The sequence below is a fragment of the Oncorhynchus keta genome, chromosome 36, assembly GCF_023373465.1.
Source record: "Oncorhynchus keta strain PuntledgeMale-10-30-2019 chromosome 36, Oket_V2, whole genome shotgun sequence".
In the NCBI taxonomy this organism is placed as follows: Eukaryota; Metazoa; Chordata; class Actinopteri; order Salmoniformes; family Salmonidae; genus Oncorhynchus; species Oncorhynchus keta.
Window position 1 is genome coordinate 10931268 of NC_068456.1, and position 20457 is coordinate 10951724.

Genomic DNA, 20457 nt, shown 5'->3' on the forward strand with positions numbered 1-20457 from the left:
AGCCAGCTGGAAAGCCCCGGAGAGCTGGGGGAATTCCGCAGACACGTGTCAAACTCGAGCTCCCAATTGGTTGTGGGAAGTGCCCTTTCGACAAACTCCCGCCCTCATTGCAACAGCAATAAAATGATCTGGACCGCAAAGATGAGAGGTTCAAGCAAGGATGTAATGGATGTTTGTATATTTTAGTAATAAAATGTGATATGGACAGAAACCAAATGTATATGGTACTATACTGCAATATTTGTACACTGAAAATGTATATTTTTATTTCACAAGGAAAAATGATTAATATTCCAACAAATTCATACAAACATGACACCATTTTACATATCAACATAGTACTTTCAGGGAGGACTAAACATACCTCAAAGATCTGTGATGACTGGTAGGGTAGAATAAAAATACATTCATGTGACATTTGGAGTTGATTCAAGTGAGCCGAGACATGTTATGATTTGGGGTCATGAAAATCCAGCAGTAGAAAGTCCTGTGCAGTGGGGACACTGTTCTCGTCACAAAGGAAGTGGCTGCGGACGGTAAGGAGGAAGGTGCGTCTGGGAATGGACAGCAAGGAATAAATCCTCTCAGCCACTACCTGGACTAACCTCACACCTGACCCTGGAGCTGTGGGAGAAAGAGACATAATAATGTCAGTGTCACAAACTGCAGGTGGATGAGTGGGTTTGGCGGTGGGAAAACACATCCTCTTACCGACCGTCTTGCTCAGCTTGTCAGGAGGAGTGTCGAGCAGCATCTTCTGCAGCAGGACAGGTGGCACCTGCACACACACTTGGTTTTCCCCATTCTTCACTGTCAGTATTACTGGCCTGGAGTTAAGTGGAGAAAGTCACTTTACTAAACCAAAACACAAGCCAAACAGTCAGATGGCACTATCATAGTGTAAGCTAGTATTGGAGCTAGAAAGAGCCATTTGCGGTTGATATAATCACCTCTTTTAGAAAATGAGAGCTATTCAGGCTTCTTGAGTTAATTACCGGCCAATTCCATTTCCATTTGGAATGAGTGTGTTTGGTACGTCTGAGAAATGGACACTTCCACGAAGATAATGCGAGTCAGTGAGGGAAGCATTATTAAGGCCTCTCTGTATACCTTAATGTAATGTAAATGCTCGTGATGTTGGTGAGATGCACCGTGTTGTGGTTGTAGGACCTGTAATAGCGTCGTACTCCAGTATGGGGGAGGCAGGGGTAGCAGGGACAGTAGATCCCGTTGTCATCTGTGTCCAGCTCGGCAGCGCAGCGTCCACAACCTGTGAACGTGATATCACCTGACACTGTGTCCAGGATACTCTCCAGATGCGTGTCGCTGTCCATCCGCTGCAGTGCATTCTGGGAGGGGCTGCCTTGAAACTGGAAAGCTGTGACGTGAACTCTCAGTTCCACATCACCTTAGAGGACAAAAAGCAACAAATGATAAAAGTCAAATATAAGTAAAAACAAAAGAGAAACATTATGCCACACAAGCGCTTGCAGGCAGCACACACACACAGGTTGTTACACAGGTAAATAGTGGCACACAAGCGCTTGCAGGCAGCACACACACACACACACAGGTTGTTACACAGGTAAATAGTGGCACACAAGCGCTTGCAGGCAGCACACACACACAGGTTGTTACACAGGTAAATAGTGGCACACAAGCGCTTGCAGGCAGCACACACACAGGTTGTTACACAGGTAAATAGTGGCACACAAGCGCTTGCAGGCAGCACACACACACACACACACAGGTTGTTACACAGGTAAATAGTGGCACACAAGCGCTTGCAGGCAGCACACACACACACACAGGTTGTTACACAGGTAAATAGTGGCACACAAGCGCTGCAGGCAGCACACACACACACACACACACACAGGTTGTTACACAGGTAAATAGTGGCACACAAGCGCTTGCAGGCAGCACACACACACACACAGGTTGTTACACAGGTAAATAGTGGCACACAAGCGCTTGCAGGCAGCACACACACACACACAGGTTGTTACACAGGTAAATAGTGGCACACAAGCGCTTGCAGGCAGCACACACACACACACACAGGTTGTTACACAGGTAAATAGTGGCACACAAGCGCTTGCAGGCAGCACACACACACACACACAGGTTGTTACACAGGTAAATAGTGGCACACAAGCGCTTGCAGGCAGCACACACACACACACAGGTTGTTACACAGGTAAATAGTGGCATACAAGCGCTTGCAGGCAGCACACACACACACACAGGTTGTTACACAGGTAAATAGTGGCACACAAGCGCTTGCAGGCAGCACACACACACAGGTTGTTACACAGGTAAATAGTGGCACACAAGCGCTTTCAGGCAGCACACACACACACACAGGTTGTTACACAGGTAAATAGTGGCACACAGAAACACATAGTTGGCCTTGCAGTGTTGAATATTGTTCTCCTGGATGTCTTTTGTTTAGCATTACTGTCTTGTTGTTTTTGTCGTTAAAAAAAAGTATCCATTGTTGGTCGTTGGCACATCGTGGTTGTTTGAATTTTGAAAACAATTGTACAAAACTAAAAAGGCACCAATTGGTGGATGGGCATAAATAAAAAAAAATGCAGACATTGGAATTATATATATATATATATATATATATATATAAATACAAATGGTCAGCAACTTCTCAATGGCTTGTGAGAACAGCAATTTAGTGCTGAACCTGCTACTTTTCAATACAGAAATGCATTTACAAAACTGCTGTACTACATGACAGAACCACTATTTTTCGATTTCTCAAGTGTTGTAACATTTTTGTGGCGTGACCAACCAAAATCCAATTGTATTTTCCTGTGACCCTACAAATAAACAAAGTAATGTTCCTGGTCAAAACCCATGTGGTGACTCAGTAGGAATTGCAATGGCCATGAGTCACGCGTAGGTCCCAACCCACTATTTGTCAAACAAACACTGATGTAGCGGCTTACCAGTGTACTTCTGGGACAGGAGAGTGTGCAGGTCTATCTCCACGCTGGTGCTGGTATGTTTGGCAGGGCCTGGCCGGTAGAACTCCAGCGCCCGCATGTCGTCAGAGAAGAGAGGCTCACAGGAGCCCCAGGGGGTGGAGTGCAGCTCCAGCAGGCCTGTCGTCATACTCTCTCTTACCAGGAGCAAACGGAAAACCCACACTGCATCTGCACAGGAGCAGGGGGCACCAGCTCACTCATGCAGCAAGATCTAAATAGCTGGTTAGATTATGTAACGCATACAAGTAGAAGGATTGCTAGCACTTGTCTAAATGTTTAGCAAAGTTAGTACCTCATTCTCACTTGTTCTGACTTTACCTTTGTTCCTGTTGATACGCTGCAGCCAGGTCAAGGCAGCTCCCCAGAGCACCACTGCCCCCTGCTGTCCATCCCCCTGCTCTACAGTCAGCACAGCCTTCAGTACTCCTCCTACCCTGGACGTGCCCTCTGCCTCGGCTCGCCACCCTGGGTTACACACAGAGTCAGACACACAGGCTGCTGCTGTCACCACTCATGTATTGATCGATGTCCATACAACCACCTTCCATATCAAAGTCAAACAAAATGCATGGCAGACAAAAGGGAAACATTCAGAAGTGTGCGCATACCTGTCTAAGTGACAGCTGTGGCGATCTCGGTGCATGTGACAATGCTATGTCGTGTGTGTGAAAAATAGTGTGTGTTTACATGATGTAATCTCCTAGTCGGAGGTGTATTACCTGTGATCATCTCAGTGTGTGTGATTCGAAGCAGTACATGCACCAGTGTGTCAGGTCTCAGGGTCCTGAGACGGGCGTGGGCGATGGTGTTAGGATCCTGAGGGACGCGAGGAGGGAGGGACACCAGCAGGGGACGCTTCTCACGCAGGTAACCACAAAGAGACCTCAGTGTCCGGCCATTCACATTCTGTGGGACTGCAGAACACAGAAACATTTGTCAATCCCCTCTAGATGTAACGTGGGCTTTTTAAGGACTCAACAGTCAGAGATGAACATGTGCAAGGGGCTTTCACAAACACTGGCGTCATGTGAAGATCAACACCCTCTGAAACGAGTGTTCAATAAAAAACAAGACATCAGGAAGCTATTCAAATGGTCACACTATGCCAAGAGCAGAGAGCAAAAGTGAGTAAGTGAATCTACACCATAAATCAAGACAACTGTGAAAGTGTGATTAGAAATTCTAGAACTTCTAGGGAGGGGTGATAAATGTGCCGCAAGATAAATTGACAGGCACGTGCAACATTCCCTGTTTAGTCACCAGATTAAAAAATATACGCTGCATGTCAGTTAAGAACAAATTCTTATTTACAATGACAGTCTACCAGGGTACAGTGTTCAGGGGCAGAACGACAGGTTTTTACCTTGTCAGCTCAGGGATTCGATCCAGCAACCTTTCGGTTACTGGCCCAATGCTCTAACTAGACTACCTGCTGCCCCAACGGGGACAAGGCCTACAGGTGCCCAGGTTGGAATCTAAATAGTTGGATGATTCTACTCCTCTACTTCCACAGTTTGTTGTATCCATATGGCTTTGGCATGATATTCGATTCATAGTAATTAATTTATAAATATGTCACAATTAAGACACAGTGGTTTACAAATGGCTTGTGAATGATGTGGTGTTTCCTGTCTAAACAGCCCCACCTAGAGGTGAGCTGCTGCCAGTGACTTGGCCCAGGTTGAGGAGCTTGCTGCTGTACGACGACTGCAGAACCCTCTCTCCTCTCCACTTGTCCTCATTCACCATCACACCTGTCATGATAACACAACAGGTACAGTAGCTGTTACTCCTGTATCATATATACAATTGATAGTCTATTGGTAGCAAGTACAAATATAAGGAGCAAATGCAAGGAACTTCCTTGCACCCTTGATTGTTGTTACTGTAGTACATAAACTGGACAAAAGTGAGTACTTGGAACTGCAAGAGATAACAGCACTATTTTATCTATAAAAGATTTATAACAAAGTAATACAAGTAACTGGGTAGTTTATACCTACCAGTGATGAGCAGCACATCTCCAGAATACACAGTCAGGGCCCAGAATGCTGCCCTCCTCCACAGGACCACCTTCATCTCCACTTCTGATTGGTCAGTAACCACCACAGAGGCCAGGGGGATACAGGAGCCAGCAGACGCCCCGGACCTCACTCTGATCTCCTTCAGATGACACGGGTGCACCACGGCCACTAAGATGGAGTAACGCACTCCCTGGGTGCCACATCTAGCCAGGGTGGTGTGGGCTTGGGAAGTAACACAACCCTTCCCTGTAGTCTGGTCTGATGACTTATCAGTTCTGCCTATTGTGGGGGAGACTTTACTCCTTTTAGGGGCTGGGGGTGCCGGTGAGGTATTTACAGGGGATCTAGGTGATGGGAGAGGGCTTTTGGAGACTACACCCACTTCTTTGTTCCCCATTGGGTTACCCTGAGAGCAGAGCATCCCATCAGCAGTGGCCTCCAGTATCACCCCTCCTTCCTCCTGCCTCTGGCTCAGCAGGGTCTCATAGAAGAGCTCCATGGAGCCCTGCTGGGTCCCTCCTTGGCCCCGCTCTCTGGGGGACTGAGTGGGGGTGGCTGGGCTGTACAGCTCTGGGGAGCTGGTGAAAGTGGATGGCGTGGATTTAGGTGGCGTTTGTGGAAGTCTGGTTTTCACAGGGCTGGTTTCTGGTTGTCCCCCCAGTCTTCCTCTCAGGAGCAGGGCCTGGCTGACTGTCCATGCACTGAGGTACTCCGTCTCCACAGACACAGACTGACCAGGGGCTGGATCTGACTGGATGCCTGCTCTCTCAGGGGCAGACTCAGGCCCTGGGTCAGGCTGCCCGGCAGGGAAGCAGCTGTCCAGATACTCCTTCACTGATTCAGAACACATGTCCTCATCATTAATGACTGTTTGCTCATTCTGGGGAGTTGAGCTCGCCAAAGGGGCCAGGCCAGCCTGGGTTGTCTCAGGACCTTGGAGACTGGTACCGTGCTTGCTGGTACTGGGCAGCTCTCCGGGCTCTGATGAAGCGTCAACCTCACCTCGACCGTCACTTCCATGGATCACACCCTCATCTTCCCTGGCCCTCAGTCTGCCCCCCTGCCAGCAGAGCTCCATGGTCCTCCACTGACCAGACTTTCCCTCATCAACATCAGACACAGGTGTGAGGGGAGGGGCACCCATGAACACATGAATTTTGGGTTTGTCGGTCATGCTGCTGTTTTCACTTAAAGCCACATGTCAGAATCTCTTGGGTTCCATAGACACTGCGATGCAATCCTTTCCTCGGAACAGAAAATACTCCTGTGAAGAAAACAGAATCTACGATATAACATATGCATGTTGATAATGATTACTTCATCCCTTTGATAGATTTCTAATGTTAATATGGTTATTATGTAGGCTAATGCTTAGTAAATGTATGTGTTTTTTGGTCAAATAAAGATGAACTCTTTGCCATAGTATGATGCCAAAGAGCAGGACTAGAAGACTTTAAGGTGGGACACTGTAGAGCCCAAACTCACTGATGTGCGAAATCACCTTGGAGGGGTTGAATACTGTACCTCAGTGGAATTTGACTTCCTCTCTTTAAACAGGGCACATTTCAAAAAGGACAAAGAAGGACACAGAAGGATGTTTAGCTATTGCTTGTGACTCACACGAGTCAGCAGAAAGCGTAATGGTGATTTGAAAAACATGGTAGAACCCCCCCACGGTCAAACCCCCCCACTCAGTACAGGGATTTTAGTGCAGCAGAGGTATACAGCGCCACAGCTGGCAACAATAACAGAGGTAACATACTCTGTTAAATACACATGTTCCTGGAATGTGATGTTTCTTTGGAAAAGCTAAAAAAGGCCATGTGATTGAGTAACTCCCTAGAACTCACCAACCATACGATGGGTGTTGTGAGCACGTGGGCCAATGATCCACCAGAACTGTCCGCTTTGAAACCACATCAAGGTTGATCGCAGCCCTTGAACTACAGAACGCTGTGGTGAGAGACAAGAGAAGATGGGAGTGAGGAGAGGGTGTAGGCCTTCTGATTGTCAATGTTGTGACTGTGCTTATACCACAGACACTGCCAGAGTTGGTGCAGCTCTAGAACGTTTTGAGGCTCTATTAGCATAGTTGTGGTTGATCATTGCTAGATTTCTTATTTAAGAATGCATGCTGGACCGGACTCTGTGTCTGTGTGTGTGCGTGTGCGTGTCCAGCACTAGGGGTGATCTTATCTGTTTACTCAGGGTAGAGTCCACAGCAAGGGTTCAGTGTGGTGGTAGTAAGGAATTACAAACTGAAACAGCTCGAACCTGTTTGATATCAGGTTGCATCAGCCAGTGCTGTGCCTTTTAGACATGTGTAAGCAAACCCTTTGACACACTGCCCAGTAAGCAAAATGAGGTGGAAAGACCTCTTTTAGATGTCTTTTCCAGACATTGAAATCACGTGCATTTCAGGTGCTGAATGAAAGGTTAGAAGACATTCTATTTCCAGATGTCGAAAATACATTGAAAAGATGTCTTATACGGATGTCAAAAATATGTATATTCCGGACATTGAAATTAGGTGCTGAATGAAACAAAAAAGTACAAAAACTAATTTTCCGGACGTTGAACATTCTGCCTGTCTGCCTGTCTTTCCCAGACTATGAAAAGTTCTCATTTACAGACATTGAAAATACATATTTTTCAGTCATTGATTCTATTGCCAAATTTCAACTGCTACACATTCTCAAATAAATAAGCATTATATCACAATAATAATTTCACACCTCTTAATAGGAGAATTGCCCAAAATGTAGTATTGCACCCATGTACTGTATCATATGCACTTATGTTAACTTTTTCAAAAGCTTTAAAACTGGCAACAATGATATTCAAAGTGGTCCAACATACAGAATAAAGGTTTTATTTATTTATTTATTGCTATGAATGTGATAGGTTGTTGTTAATCTACCTTAGTTGAATGCACTGAAGTCAGTCCTATAAGTCACACTAGATAAGAGCATCTGCTGAATTAAAGTTCTCATGACATATATTTTTAAAAAAACATTTGCAAAGCATGCTGGGTATTATTCTAAGGAGCTCCGCCCCCAAACTTGTAAACATTTGGTCTGTGCGGACCAGATCCAAAACTGAACGAATCATTGATGTCTAGGCTATTTTTCACAAGTTCGAATATCACAGTACAGTAGAGCACAGTAAAAACAGAGTACAGTATAGTACAGTTCTATACGGTACAGGACAGTAGAGTTTTATTCAGTAGAGTACAGTACGGTACAGTAGTTTAATTCATTAGAGTAGACTACAATACAGTACACTTTACTCTAGTGTGCTCTATTGTACTGTACATTTCCTTACTGTACTGTGCACTACAAGGATGGGCCCGCGGTTCAATTTCCTCAAAAACTTTTTTAGGAACTTACTGTTGAGAGTTAAAATAATAGAATACACAAGGTGCCATTTTGAAATTTGGTTGTGCATCAGCACTATTTCTCTCGTCCTGTCAGTCACTGAATTAGCCCATGTCAGGTATAATGTTTTAGATTGGTAAATTAACTTGCCGCTAGATTATCTCAATTTGTAGTAATCATGGTCGAATTACCGACTGGGGGGCCCCCATTGATTTTGTTAGTCACTCTCACTAAAATATGATATTAAAAACTGCAAACATCTTTCTCCAGCCTATGGCAAAATATGTAGAATTGCAGGAAATTGGCTGTTAAAACTGCACATTTTTCTCTCCACCCCATGGAAAAACAAGTAGAATTGCATGAAATTAGTCTGCTTTCAAGAGGGTTCTGACCTGCATGTGTGGGTTTGGATGTGCGTGTACTGACCCCGAGCCACTAAGGTTGAATTCAGATTTTTTGTGGCCCCGACCTCCATCAAAGTTGCCCATCCCTGGTGTACTGTAATGTACTGTGTAGCTCAGTTGTAGTTCAGTTGGTAGAGCACAGCGCTTGCAATGTCATGGTTGTGGGTTCTATTCCCATGGGGGAGACCAGTATGAAAATATATGCACTCACTACTGTAAGTTGCTCTGGATAAGAGCATCTGCTAAATTACTAAAATGTCAAATGTACTGTTATCTGCTGTGCTCTACTGTCAAAGCTTGTGAAACATAGATGTCTATGATTGGTTCAGATTTGGTCCTTTCCAGACCAACCGATCATAGATGTCCATGTTTGGACTAAATCAAGGCTGGTCTGGACCAAATCTGAATGGCTATGTTTTGGCCAAATATGGTGCGGACCGTAAAAAGACGTCGCCTGACGACAAATGCTTGGGGTGCTAGATCTACATCGAGACGTCAGATTGGGCGTCACTGGCACAGATGTGACACAACACCCTTCTTCCCTGCCAACCTATGACGTCAGGGAGACACCCATAAAACACACCAATGTGCAGCGTTTTACTTACTAAGGGACACTGTCTGCCTTGGTGTTCATTCCTAAAAATTGGGATGTCGTGGTGTATGACTTTGATGGTTTCTACAACTGCTACAGTCTGCAAGTCTCCTTCCCTTTGTGATGCAAAATAACTAAATGTACTAAGCATATGGAATATATTTTCTTCAGTGCTCTCTAACGTTACTCCCTTCCCATGGGTGAACCTGCCATCTTTCAAAGTGACAGAGAACTTTTGAGGGAGGTTTGGGAGCAATCTAAGGGTGCTGCAGTTCAATATATCAATATTGAAGACCCAAAATGTGTATCTCAATCCATTTATTTTCCATAATTCAGTACTTCCTGTATACCCCACACCCTTGAACATACCCCTCTCCAACTCATGAATTGATATTCTACAAATACAAATTAACTCTCTACCACATCATTCACTGTGCAGGATTACACACACGTTGACATTTTGCTTGAATCAATGTCAAAACAACCAGGCCATGTTCAGTACGAAAACATTGTGGAACGTTGCAGATATAAAGGGTATGACTAGACGAGCCTGATGTGATTCCTTATGAATATCACACATTTATATCTGAACGTTGCGTCCTGCTGAAAACGCGGAGGCGCGCATTAATTTGCATGCGAGTTCAAGTGAAACCCTCCCCAGTGAGGTGGGAATCCACACAAACACGCCTGCCTTTAAAACAAGAAAGGGGACGCATGACTGCCGTAAGATAAATTCGAAACGGGACAGGACAAGCAGTTGTCTTGTTATACGTTTTTGGTTTGCCTTCACTTTTCTTTGAATATCATTCGTTGCTAACCCGCTACCTCAGTTAAAAATGTACAGATATTTCGGAGAATTACTTACTCGTGGTGCAAGCAGTGCTTTGGCCTCGGGATGTGTTGAGTCGGCTCTTCCAGTTACCGCGTCGTTGATGAGGGTGCGCCACTACAGCGAGGTCGTGGGAGAGAAAGATGCAGATGACCCCAACTTCTTTAAAATGGTGGAGGGATTCTTTGACCGCGGTGCTAATATCGTTGAGGATAAACTGGTGGAGGACCTTAAGAACAAGGAGACGCCAGTGCAGAAGAGACACAGAGTTCGCGGAATTCTCAAGATTATCAAGCCCTGCAACCATATACTGAGTGTATCGTTCCCCATCAAGCGAGACAACGGCGAATGGGAGGTGATTGAGGGGTATCGTGCCCAGCACAGCCAACACAGGACCCCCTGTAAAGGAGGTAAAGTGGGGAAAGTGAAATGACAGTGAAGGGGCGTGGGTCATAAAGTGCTAAAGCTGACACTGTAACTAGCATGTTCGCCAGCCTGTCAACTCCTGTACAGATGGTTCAAACATTTTCAAACTTTCCTAAGCTACGTATGTTTCGATGCTAGCTCGTTAATATTGACTTTTAAAACTACTTTGTGTGAGGACGCGGCTGGTTTCCATGTCTTGCTAGCTACTTTGACAGTCAAATCATGGGGGGGCACGCAAATCCACATAGCTAACTTACCTTAACTTTACCACCTTAAGGTAATATGCATTGGCTTAATTACTAACTAGTTAACTAGGTATCTTAGCTATCCATCACCAAGCCAGCTAGATAAGTTATGACACACGTACAACCGTATTCTGTTGCTAGTACTCCATGTACAATGATGATGTAATAAATCAAACTATAAAACGAAAGTTGATGCACAAAAGGTCTTTCGTCAGTCACCGGGCAAATTACCATCTGAGGTTGCAGGGGCCTATCTTCTTTTGTCTTCTATGAGGTTTAATGGCGGTTGGCATCCAATTTGTTGCATTACCGCCACCTACTAGACTGGAGTACTACTCCCTTGTACTTTGCTTGAATTTAAAAAATATATATATAAGTACCCTACCATCTAACACTACTCACTAATTTCAAAATGAACACCACCCTACTCCACTAATGCAATGTATTTATTCCTACCTCATGCCATTCTGAAAGGATGGGACATCACCACCTAACACACCCTGTAACTCTTCTGATGTCAAGTCTCGCACTCCGCTCTCTCCACTGGCTTCCAGTTGAAGCTCGCATCCGCTACAAGACCATGGTGCTTGCCTACGGAGCTGTGAGGGGAACGGCACCTCAGTACCTCCAGGCTCTGATCAGGCCCTACACCCAAACAAGGGCACTGCGTTCATCCACCTCTGGCCTGCTCGCCTCCCTACCACTGAGGAAGTACAGTTCCTGCTCAGCCCAGTCAAAACTGTTCGCTGCTCTGGCCCCCCAATGGTGGAACAAACTCCCTCACGACGCCAGGACAGCGGAGTCAATCACCACCTTCCGGAGACACCTGAAACCCCACCTCTTTAAGGAATACCTAGGATAGGATAAAGTAATCCTTCTCACCCCCCTTAAAAGATTTAGATGCACTATTGTAAAGTGGCTGTTCCACTGGATGTCATAAGGTGAATGCACCAATTTGTAAGTCGCTCTGGATAAGAGCGTCTGCTAAATGACTTAAATGTAATGTAAATGTCGCACCCTTAAATATCTCTCTGCAGCTGCCACCACAACCTCAATTTTCTGCGTCTTCCATTTCATCCCTGCAGTACAGTTGATAACCATTGCTATGAATGCTAAAAATTCAATCTTACTGAAACGTATCACTTTTTGGCCTATCCCTCTGTACTGGTATATCGCTACTACTCTCACCACTCCTCCCCCTTAACTCGTCTTCCTCTACTTTCTAAACTGCTTCAGTATATGACAACCTCTGCACTACTCTAACTGTGGAAACCTTAACCTGACTCTCTCGCACGGGACATTTCTGATCCCCAGCTCCGTGGGAACCCCTACAATTAATACATATTCTACTACTTTCCCCAATACTACACATTCCTTTGTCTCATGCCCTTCTGCACACTTCTCACACCTTTGACCCTCCCTCCTACACACTGCTGCCATGTGCCCATAAGCTTGGCACCTGTAACATCGTAATGTATTCGGCACAGACGCTCGTACAGGATAACTTCTATATCCTAACTTAAACTCAAAAGGACAGACAATGACTCTTCTGTTTCCCCACTCTCGCCAACCTGTCTGTGTTGCATCAAACGACGAGCATCACATACACCGGGAATCTTTCCCCTTTGCTGGTCAACTTGTATATTTACTGCTACCCCAGTTATCACTCCTTTCATTGGTGCCCTTTTCTTGAGAGCGAAACAATTCACTTTTCTTGCCCCCATTTGTTTACTCCGAGCGCCTTCTTCCTCTGACCAACAGAAACGCAAACAATTATCACTAGACCACTTCTGGTTACCCTCACCGATTACACATTACACATCTCTTTTCTTCACCCACCATGAAACCAAAAATGGATCAGCCAAAAGGCAAGAGTACACTTTTTCCATAAACTTCACTCCTACTGTCTGACTCATCTTTTTTCTGACCCTTGGCACATACCTTGGTCTCCGATAACTTCAACACACCTATCACCTCCGATACTCCTCCTGTCTTCAGCTCCCTCTGCTTACAATTACTATTAAAAAAATCTTTAAAAGCATCCTTTTTTCAACATTTTTATCCGACTCAAGTTCACCCTCTTCTTCCCTCTCTCTTAGACCTCCTCTCCCTCTGTTTCTCTCCATTCCTCCTCTGTTTTCAAGTATACGTATCCTTATGATATTACTGCACTACTCCTGGCAACCATCTTGCTTTCTCTAGCGACTCCATTTCCCTCACATCGAACTGTGTGATACCCAGGGAAACGGGAAACGGAAAGTAGGTTGAAAATACTGTATTCCTGAACCGGAAACGGACACTTTATACCTCTTAGCAGAGAGTGGTAGCAAATAGTTAATCTGTGTCGTTTTTCAATGGGAGCATATGAAGCACGGTGGGCAGAAAAAGCAAGGAGGTGGGCGAAGCACAAGCTAGATCCTATTGGCGCACTGTAGAATATATTTGCATATTTCCGTTAGGGAACGCCGCCTCGGAAGTGCGCATGTGCACAAACTCAATTTGACCTTGCACTCCTAAACATTGCAATTTTTTTTTTAAACTGACAAAGCATCAAGTCTAAAATGTAGGGCACTGTGTTCATAACAGATTCAGTTTTGAGAACAGAAAAATGTAATGTGATCAGATGTTACATCGTAGAGAACATTTGCAGAATGTCAGCACAGTTTCACCATGTTCCCTCCCACTACCCACGACTGGACTTCCTCTCACTACCGTATTTGTGACTCGTTTCAGGAAACTAGGTGTATGTCATGCATCACTACTTCACAAGAGCGCCATTTGAACGTAAACATTTTTTTTTTTAATCAAAATGTGTTTGTTTTTTTAGAAGAAATGCCTTCTGGAACATGTGAACTTTCATGTGCATTAATAACAAACTTGTATGCCGTCTGTAAATACAAATAAAAATTTAAATAAATAAAATAAAATGTGTAGGTAATCAGTATGTATAGGTAATCCTTTCTAACATGGCTTTTTGAAAGATATCACGTAGTAGAACTGCATAAGTGCTGCTCTCCACTTTCTGGAAGAATGAGTTTTGAAATCAGTGGAATTAGTCTGATAGCTAAGAAGATGGAGAAGATTGTGACATTTGATTGCAAATATGCAGACTGAGTCAAAGATAACGCACAGAAGGCTGTTGTATAAAACACCCGTTTCCAGATTACATCTTAAAACTAATAGGAACAGTGACATCTGTGACAGAGAGGGAGAAGCAAACGGGTAAGAGAGTCTAGGTAGCTACATTTTCAGATTTGACACGTTTCTAATTTTGTCAGTTGTATTCGCTTCAAGTTAGTGTACTGTTAGCTACAGTTAGCTGGCTGGCTAGTTAGCTAACATTACGTGTATGATCTGTGTAGTAATATTATTTGTATCTCAAGAGACATTCGCATTGCTAGTTATGGCCTAATGTTAGCTAGCTAACATTGAACCTGGTTGGTTAGCTACCTTCAAATTCATGCAGGGTAGTAACGTTATGAGTGGTGTTTATGGTTAATTGTTTAGCTAGCTAGCTACATGTCTAAACAAGAGTCTTATTGGCTTGGGGGTAGAAGCTGTTTAGAAGCCTTGGAAGCTGTTTAGAAGATTACATTTACGAACACACCCATATTATGTCTTAGTCTTGATATCATTGGTTGTTTAGTACATTAGTACTAAGAAGTGCTCTCCAGTAGGTACCAAAACAATCAAGGGCCATTTTCTCAAAGGTGAGGTTACAAGTTTATCAACTTTCAAAGCAGAATGACTTACACTACAGTTGAGGAACAATGGGAATGATATACAATTGAGTTGCTACTTTTATCCAATGTAAAAAACACCGCATCTAGCCGGTCGGTCACATTTTGGTGGTGAGAAAACATTCTAAACGGATGCCTCAGCTTTATAGTCCCTGTGAAGTATCTGGATTACCCCTTCTGACTGTGGTGGTAGCTGATTGGAAGGGGAGACACTATATGGACACACCTACGGCCTAAGCGTCAGATCAAAATTTAAGGGGCTGGTCTAACTCAAGGTGTCATAAAAAAAATGCACCCCCCTCCTAAACATTCCAAATATTTTCACCTGACTCTCCCCTTTCACTGTAAAATACATTGAATACCCTCCCCCCTCATATAATTAACTCAATGTTTATGACCAACTGTAGCGACCCTGGATATCGACTTTGCCACTTCAGCATGCTTTTGTGGCACAGTCGATGCCACACAGGACTACAGGCCAGAAGGTTGAGGGTTCGCCGACCACCACAGACAAGGTCACTCTCCCTGCCATGTTTCATAACACTATGATCAGAGCCGGCTGTAGACAATGATCAGCTAGGGGGGAATCTGATTTTCAACATTTTGATGCCATATTTGTAATTATATTAAATATATGCTGGGAATGTTCCACCAATGGGTTTCTGTACCAATCCACCACACAACCAATAAACAAAGCATACTGACTTTGAGCACTTAAATATCATGGTTTGTGTTTTCAGCACCACAATAAAAAGACTGTCAATCTCTATGGACAGAAAATACATCCCTCCCTGCCTTGTAGGCTTACCCAGTATCAAAGGCTTGGCTTGACATTCTCTGAATGTCATTAAACTTTTTGGTGTTTTGTCATGTATTTTTCCATTCATCAATTGGCCGCTGCACAGTTAGGATATATAGATTTTAAAAATGTTATGTCAGTATAAAAAGAAAGCACAATAAAGCGGGGGACTTATTTCCATTGTAGTCCCTATTTATTTATTTTTACAAAAATACATATACCATAACAGAGATGAAGAAATGCTCAACCTCCCAGATGAGTAGGAGGGGGTACAATTCTCACCAGCTTGTTTGGCATGTAGCTTATTCTTTAGATGTTTGGGCCAGCTGGTGAACCATGATGTGCAGCCATAATCAAAGTGACACTGGACTTTTGCATTTGCCTTTAGGGTGTCTATAGCTAGGTTTCCATTCAGTTGGTGACATATTTTCATGTGAATATTCAAAAATCCATTAAAAAGTATATGCCATTGGAGTTTCTTTTAAGAAAATTTAGCATCAGACAACATGACAAGGAAGATTTTAATTTACAGGACATTTGAACATTTTAATGGACATCCTTATGCATTCAGATCTGACCTGGCGCAGCCAGTGCCATCAATAAATGAGAGATGTTGGCAAAATGATAATTGTTTACTCTGAATTTTTTTTAAACTACGGTAGACCTACACACTTCAATGCAAAATAATTTGTTGAATGGCTACTTTGGGAATATGAACTCATCCATGGCCAGAAAAACTGAGAAAAGTATTCTGCAATGGTTACGATATGTATTAATGCTTATAAATAAAGTATTGTCTACTTGAGAAATTTGACATTACACTATTCAGACTACAAATGTCAATGCTAAAGGTGAAACTTCTGTTCTACCATTAAACTGCGCATCGGATCGCATAGAGAAAATTACTTTAATCTATTTACTACTGTGAAGTGTGTCCAATTAAATGAGATGGGACAAATGGTAGGCTATCCGAACTTATTCTACAGTCTTGGCCCAAAACATTGGCAACCTTGTACTTTTTTCAAATAATGCACCATTTCTTCCAGAAAACAGTTGAAATTTAAAAGAATTGGGTGTCCACATATGTCTTCGGTGTGCAGTTGAACTAAACAAAATCAGAATAATTGACCAAATCTTAGCTTATTCCACAAAGAAATCCTAAAATGGTCAAGACGATATTGGCACCTTCTAGAAGTAGTTAGAAATAATTCGATTTCAAGCAGGTGATTTTCCTTTACGTTGGAATTGAACTCGCCTATGGGGAGTTGCAGGTACCTGCAACATACTAATCACATTCAACCAGTTTGAATAGAGAAAATGACTCCTTCTCCTGCTTTGTGTACCGCAATGAGCATGGAGAGAAGAAAGAAAACCAGAGAATTATCTGATGTCAGACAATATTGTAGCCAATCTCAAGTCCATTTCCAGAGACCTTGATGTTCCTTTTTCCGCCGTACGTAATGTTATCAACAAGTTAAAAGGCCCATGCCACTGTAGCCAACCTCCCTGGACGTGGCCACGAGAGAACTTGGTGGAAGATTGCAGTGAAGGACTGCCACACAGATTCAAGCTGACTTTCAGACACAAGGTATGACATGTTTAACTCGTACCATCCTTTGCCAACTCAATGAAAGGGGGTTATATGGTAGGAGACCCAGGAGGACCCCACTGCTGGAAGACATAGGAAAGCCAGACTGCAGTTTGCCAAAACGCACCCGAACATGCCAAAAACCTTCTGGGAGAATGTCCTGTGGACAGATTCAACTAAATTAAGAGTTTTTTTTGGTAAAGCACACCATCTCTGAAGGCTTCATATTGTTTTCTGTAAACAAAGAAAATAACACCTTCCCTACAGTCAAACAAGGAGTCGGTTCAGTGACATTTTGGGGTTGCTTTGCTGGCACCGGGTCCCTTGAACGTGTGCATGGCATCATGAAATCAGGAGAATACCAAGGCATTTTGGAGCACAATGTTAGACCCAGTGTCAGAAAGCTGGGTCTTTGACTCAGGTCATGGGTCTTCCATGAAATTGATTTGCAATGACTCCAGTGATATTGTAATTTCAACATGTATTGTATCAAATGGTAGCCTACAATGGCATATACATTAATGGGCTACTTGATGGCCAACGGAGGCAAATGTATAATTCTCCACATTTAGCCTAATTTCAGTTCATTGAGGACTTTTTCCCCATAAACAAAACGCAAGGGAGTTCCATAACTTCCATTTCAAATTTCCACTCTGGCAGCACCCGAGACCCAAGAACTGAGCATCCATAAAGCACCTTGCTTTATACCGTTTTCTTTAAGCAGTCAACATTAGAATGCAGTTTAAACAACCACCCAGCAGATTTGTGTAATGCGCCCAAAGTCGTTTTCCAGTGCTTTATCTCCATTACTTATTGACGTGCATCAGTTCTAGAGTATTTCATGTTTTATGGAAATAGGTTACTACATAATCTAAATAGCCTACCTACAACTGGTAAAACGTTGTCAACGTCTCCTGCCGCTCACGTGACTCAGCCAATAACTAGTGCTCTCAACACACATACACCCCTCTGGCCCTCAGCAACAGCCTGTCTCACTGCTTGACAGTAAGGAGCAGTGAAATAAACATTTTTAAGATCAACGCCTTGGCGACCGCCAAAAACCCGTGACCAATACATTTTCACCCGCGAAATCGTTTTCAAAGTAGCCCAATTTGCCAGGAAAATCGCGAACATGGCAACACTGCCTGTGGGAAAGAACTGCTGCCCAGTGGGAAGCAACTCACGTGAGCAACCACCTCGTGTACAACATAGTTGTACTGGTCATTCGTACCGTCTTGTCGTTAAGTTAGCTAATTGGCATGTCATGGTGACCAATACTACAAGTTAATTCTCCTTCGCCCATCTAAATAAACACGTAACAACTTTTAACTAGCGGCATGGTGCTGTTGTTGCCAGCTAGCGAGCATAAACTCATTTACTGGAAACTGACTGAGTGAACTGAATCAATTCGTCGCCACACTGGACTCTGAGCTGCTCGACCTGCGTCATCAATTTGGGCACCAGGCGTGTCTGCATAGCCTCTCCTGATAGGAAGTTTGGAACTGAGGTCAGCATATTATTTACACGCGAGGGGCCAAGAAATGACTGAACCATAGAAATAGAATAGATGGACTGAATCGCAATTCCAGATTCAGAGGGTTGAAAATGGAAAATCATAAATCTAGTGCAGTTGAATGGAAGTTTGAACTCCACCCAGGACAGGAATGCTGACAGTACAGTTGTTGGTTTGTTTATTCAACTGGGCAGAGCCTTGTATGGCTGTGTGAACATTGGCACTTTAGGATTTAGGCTGGATATTGATCATTGATGATTTATAATAATATGCGATTTAGCAGATCACCAAAGCATGACATGAAGAACCACTTAGGGCTGAACTTGCTAGGTGATGCTAGTCTGCATGCTCCATTTTCAGAGAGCAGACGGCTCTCTTCCTCAATTTCTGTCCAGGCTGAATTGTATAAAGCTTGGTGTGGAGCTTCAGGATTGGTTCTGAACTTTTAATAACAAATTACTTGTAGCTTCTCTCATTTGTCTCTCTGGAGTTTGTTTTAAAGGAAAGATAATGGGGTTGTGCCAGTTTTACAATTATTAAACTCGACCTGACCAACTCAGAGCTGGTCAAAACCAAACCTGGATAAGGTAGTGGTGTGAGATGAGAGCATAAGTCCTTTACGTGAGAGGAGGCTGCAGTGGCTACTGGATTGGCTGAAACAGCGGGGTGTGTGTGAGAGACTATTGTGTTGTGCTGCTCCTGTCATAGACTGGAATGACCCCCGACAGAGGCAGCCCTACTATATTTAACCTGTGATGAGGATATGAATTCTTGAAACTTACGTGCCTGCTTGCCTCACTCATCTCAGTGAAATGTACGGTGTCAGCCAGTTTCTCTGTATTCAACTTTATGCCATGAATTAGGGATCCAGAAACCGAGACCCTGTTGTTTCTTGAGTCTTGTTAGGCTAGCTAGGCCATCATAGTAAATAAGAATTTGTTCTTAACCAACTTTCCTCGTTAAATAAAATGTTCACCAGTAGCCAGCCATTGAGTAAAAGCCATAGTACAGAAATGCTGGCACTGACGATGACGGGGGCGGTGTTAGAATAATTTTTGGCACCTGCTACGGTTATTGGAATGAAAACTCTCTGGCATTACATCTCTGGGCACTGAGCCTTGGTATTGATGGGTGCACTGGAATCTCTCTGTTTGGCTCCCTGTCCAAAGATGACCTGAGTTTGGTACAGGAAGACATGACATTTCCCTGAATATTTGAGGTGGCTTTTCTAATTTTAACCTCAATTCTGTTATGTTAGTCGATTCTGAGCCATGTCCATATGTCAGCTGACTTACAGTAGACCTATGGCAGATGGTTGAAATCTGGATGAAATCTGATTTCTTAAAAGAGTGTTGGTGATGAAGCTAGTCACAATCAAACAATTCTCTCCCTCTGGAAATAAATTACACTTCTTTCAATCACAATCCTGTTAGATCTGCTTTTGAATTGCACACCTTCCCAAAACCAGTTCTCTGCATCAAGTTTGAACCATCAGCCTCATGTTGCACTAATTAGAAATACCCTACACTTTATGCAGCTATTAAAAGCTTCAGTGTCTTCAGAAGTGGAAAGTTTGAGGTCCTGTGTGTAGAGCAGCCATACTCTATAGGTGGACTGCCGACCTGATCCGGACACAAAACGAGGTCATTACGGACCACAGGTCCTGACCATTAAAAAAAATAGTAACTTTTGGGGAATTTGGTCGTGATTTCACTCCTGGTATCATATGAAGATCCATAAGACATGGACAATTTGTAGAATTGCAGGAAATTATCTTTGAAATGGCAGCATTTTCCCATCGCTCCATAGCAAAATGTCTGTAATTGTATAATCATGGTGGCAGGGTAGCCTAGTGGTTAGAGCATTGGATTAGTAACCGAAAGGTTGCAAGTTCAAATCCCTGAGGTACAAATCTGTC

The 20457-nt window shown here is 43.5% G+C and overlaps 2 protein-coding genes across 8 annotated transcripts in view; one reads left to right on the forward strand and one right to left on the reverse strand.

Annotated features, from left to right (window-relative positions):
* Positions 1-240: 240 nt before the first annotated feature.
* Positions 241-10414, reverse strand: shld2 (shieldin complex subunit 2). Of its 7 annotated transcripts, none has more exons than XM_052498467.1 (11): positions 10265-10414; positions 6877-6979; positions 6551-6573; positions 5006-6290; positions 4649-4756; positions 3722-3916; positions 3321-3467; positions 2964-3170; positions 1171-1408; positions 712-827; positions 241-624 (listed from the first exon to the last, which is right to left on the reverse strand). In XM_052498467.1, the coding sequence occupies exons 4-11, from the start codon at positions 6198-6200 to the stop codon at positions 449-451; spliced, it is 2382 nt and encodes a 793-aa protein (XP_052354427.1). In that variant the 5' UTR covers positions 6201-6290; positions 6551-6573; positions 6877-6979; positions 10265-10414; the 3' UTR covers positions 241-448. The 7 variants fall into 7 exon arrangements, 6 of the variants coding, with proteins under 6 accessions (XP_052354427.1, XP_052354429.1, XP_052354428.1 ...); XM_052498469.1 differs by having other exon boundaries at positions 6528-6573; XM_052498468.1 differs by having other exon boundaries at positions 6512-6573.
* The window catches only part of LOC118369616 (glutamate dehydrogenase, mitochondrial-like), a 36916-nt gene continuing 26512 nt past the window's right edge, over positions 10054-20457 (forward strand). Inside the window, exon 1 of the mRNA XM_035754127.2 lies at positions 10054-10638. Coding sequence (XP_035610020.1) covers positions 10236-10638 — 403 coding nt within the window. The 5' untranslated portion in view covers positions 10054-10235. The remainder of the gene's footprint in view (positions 10639-20457) is intronic.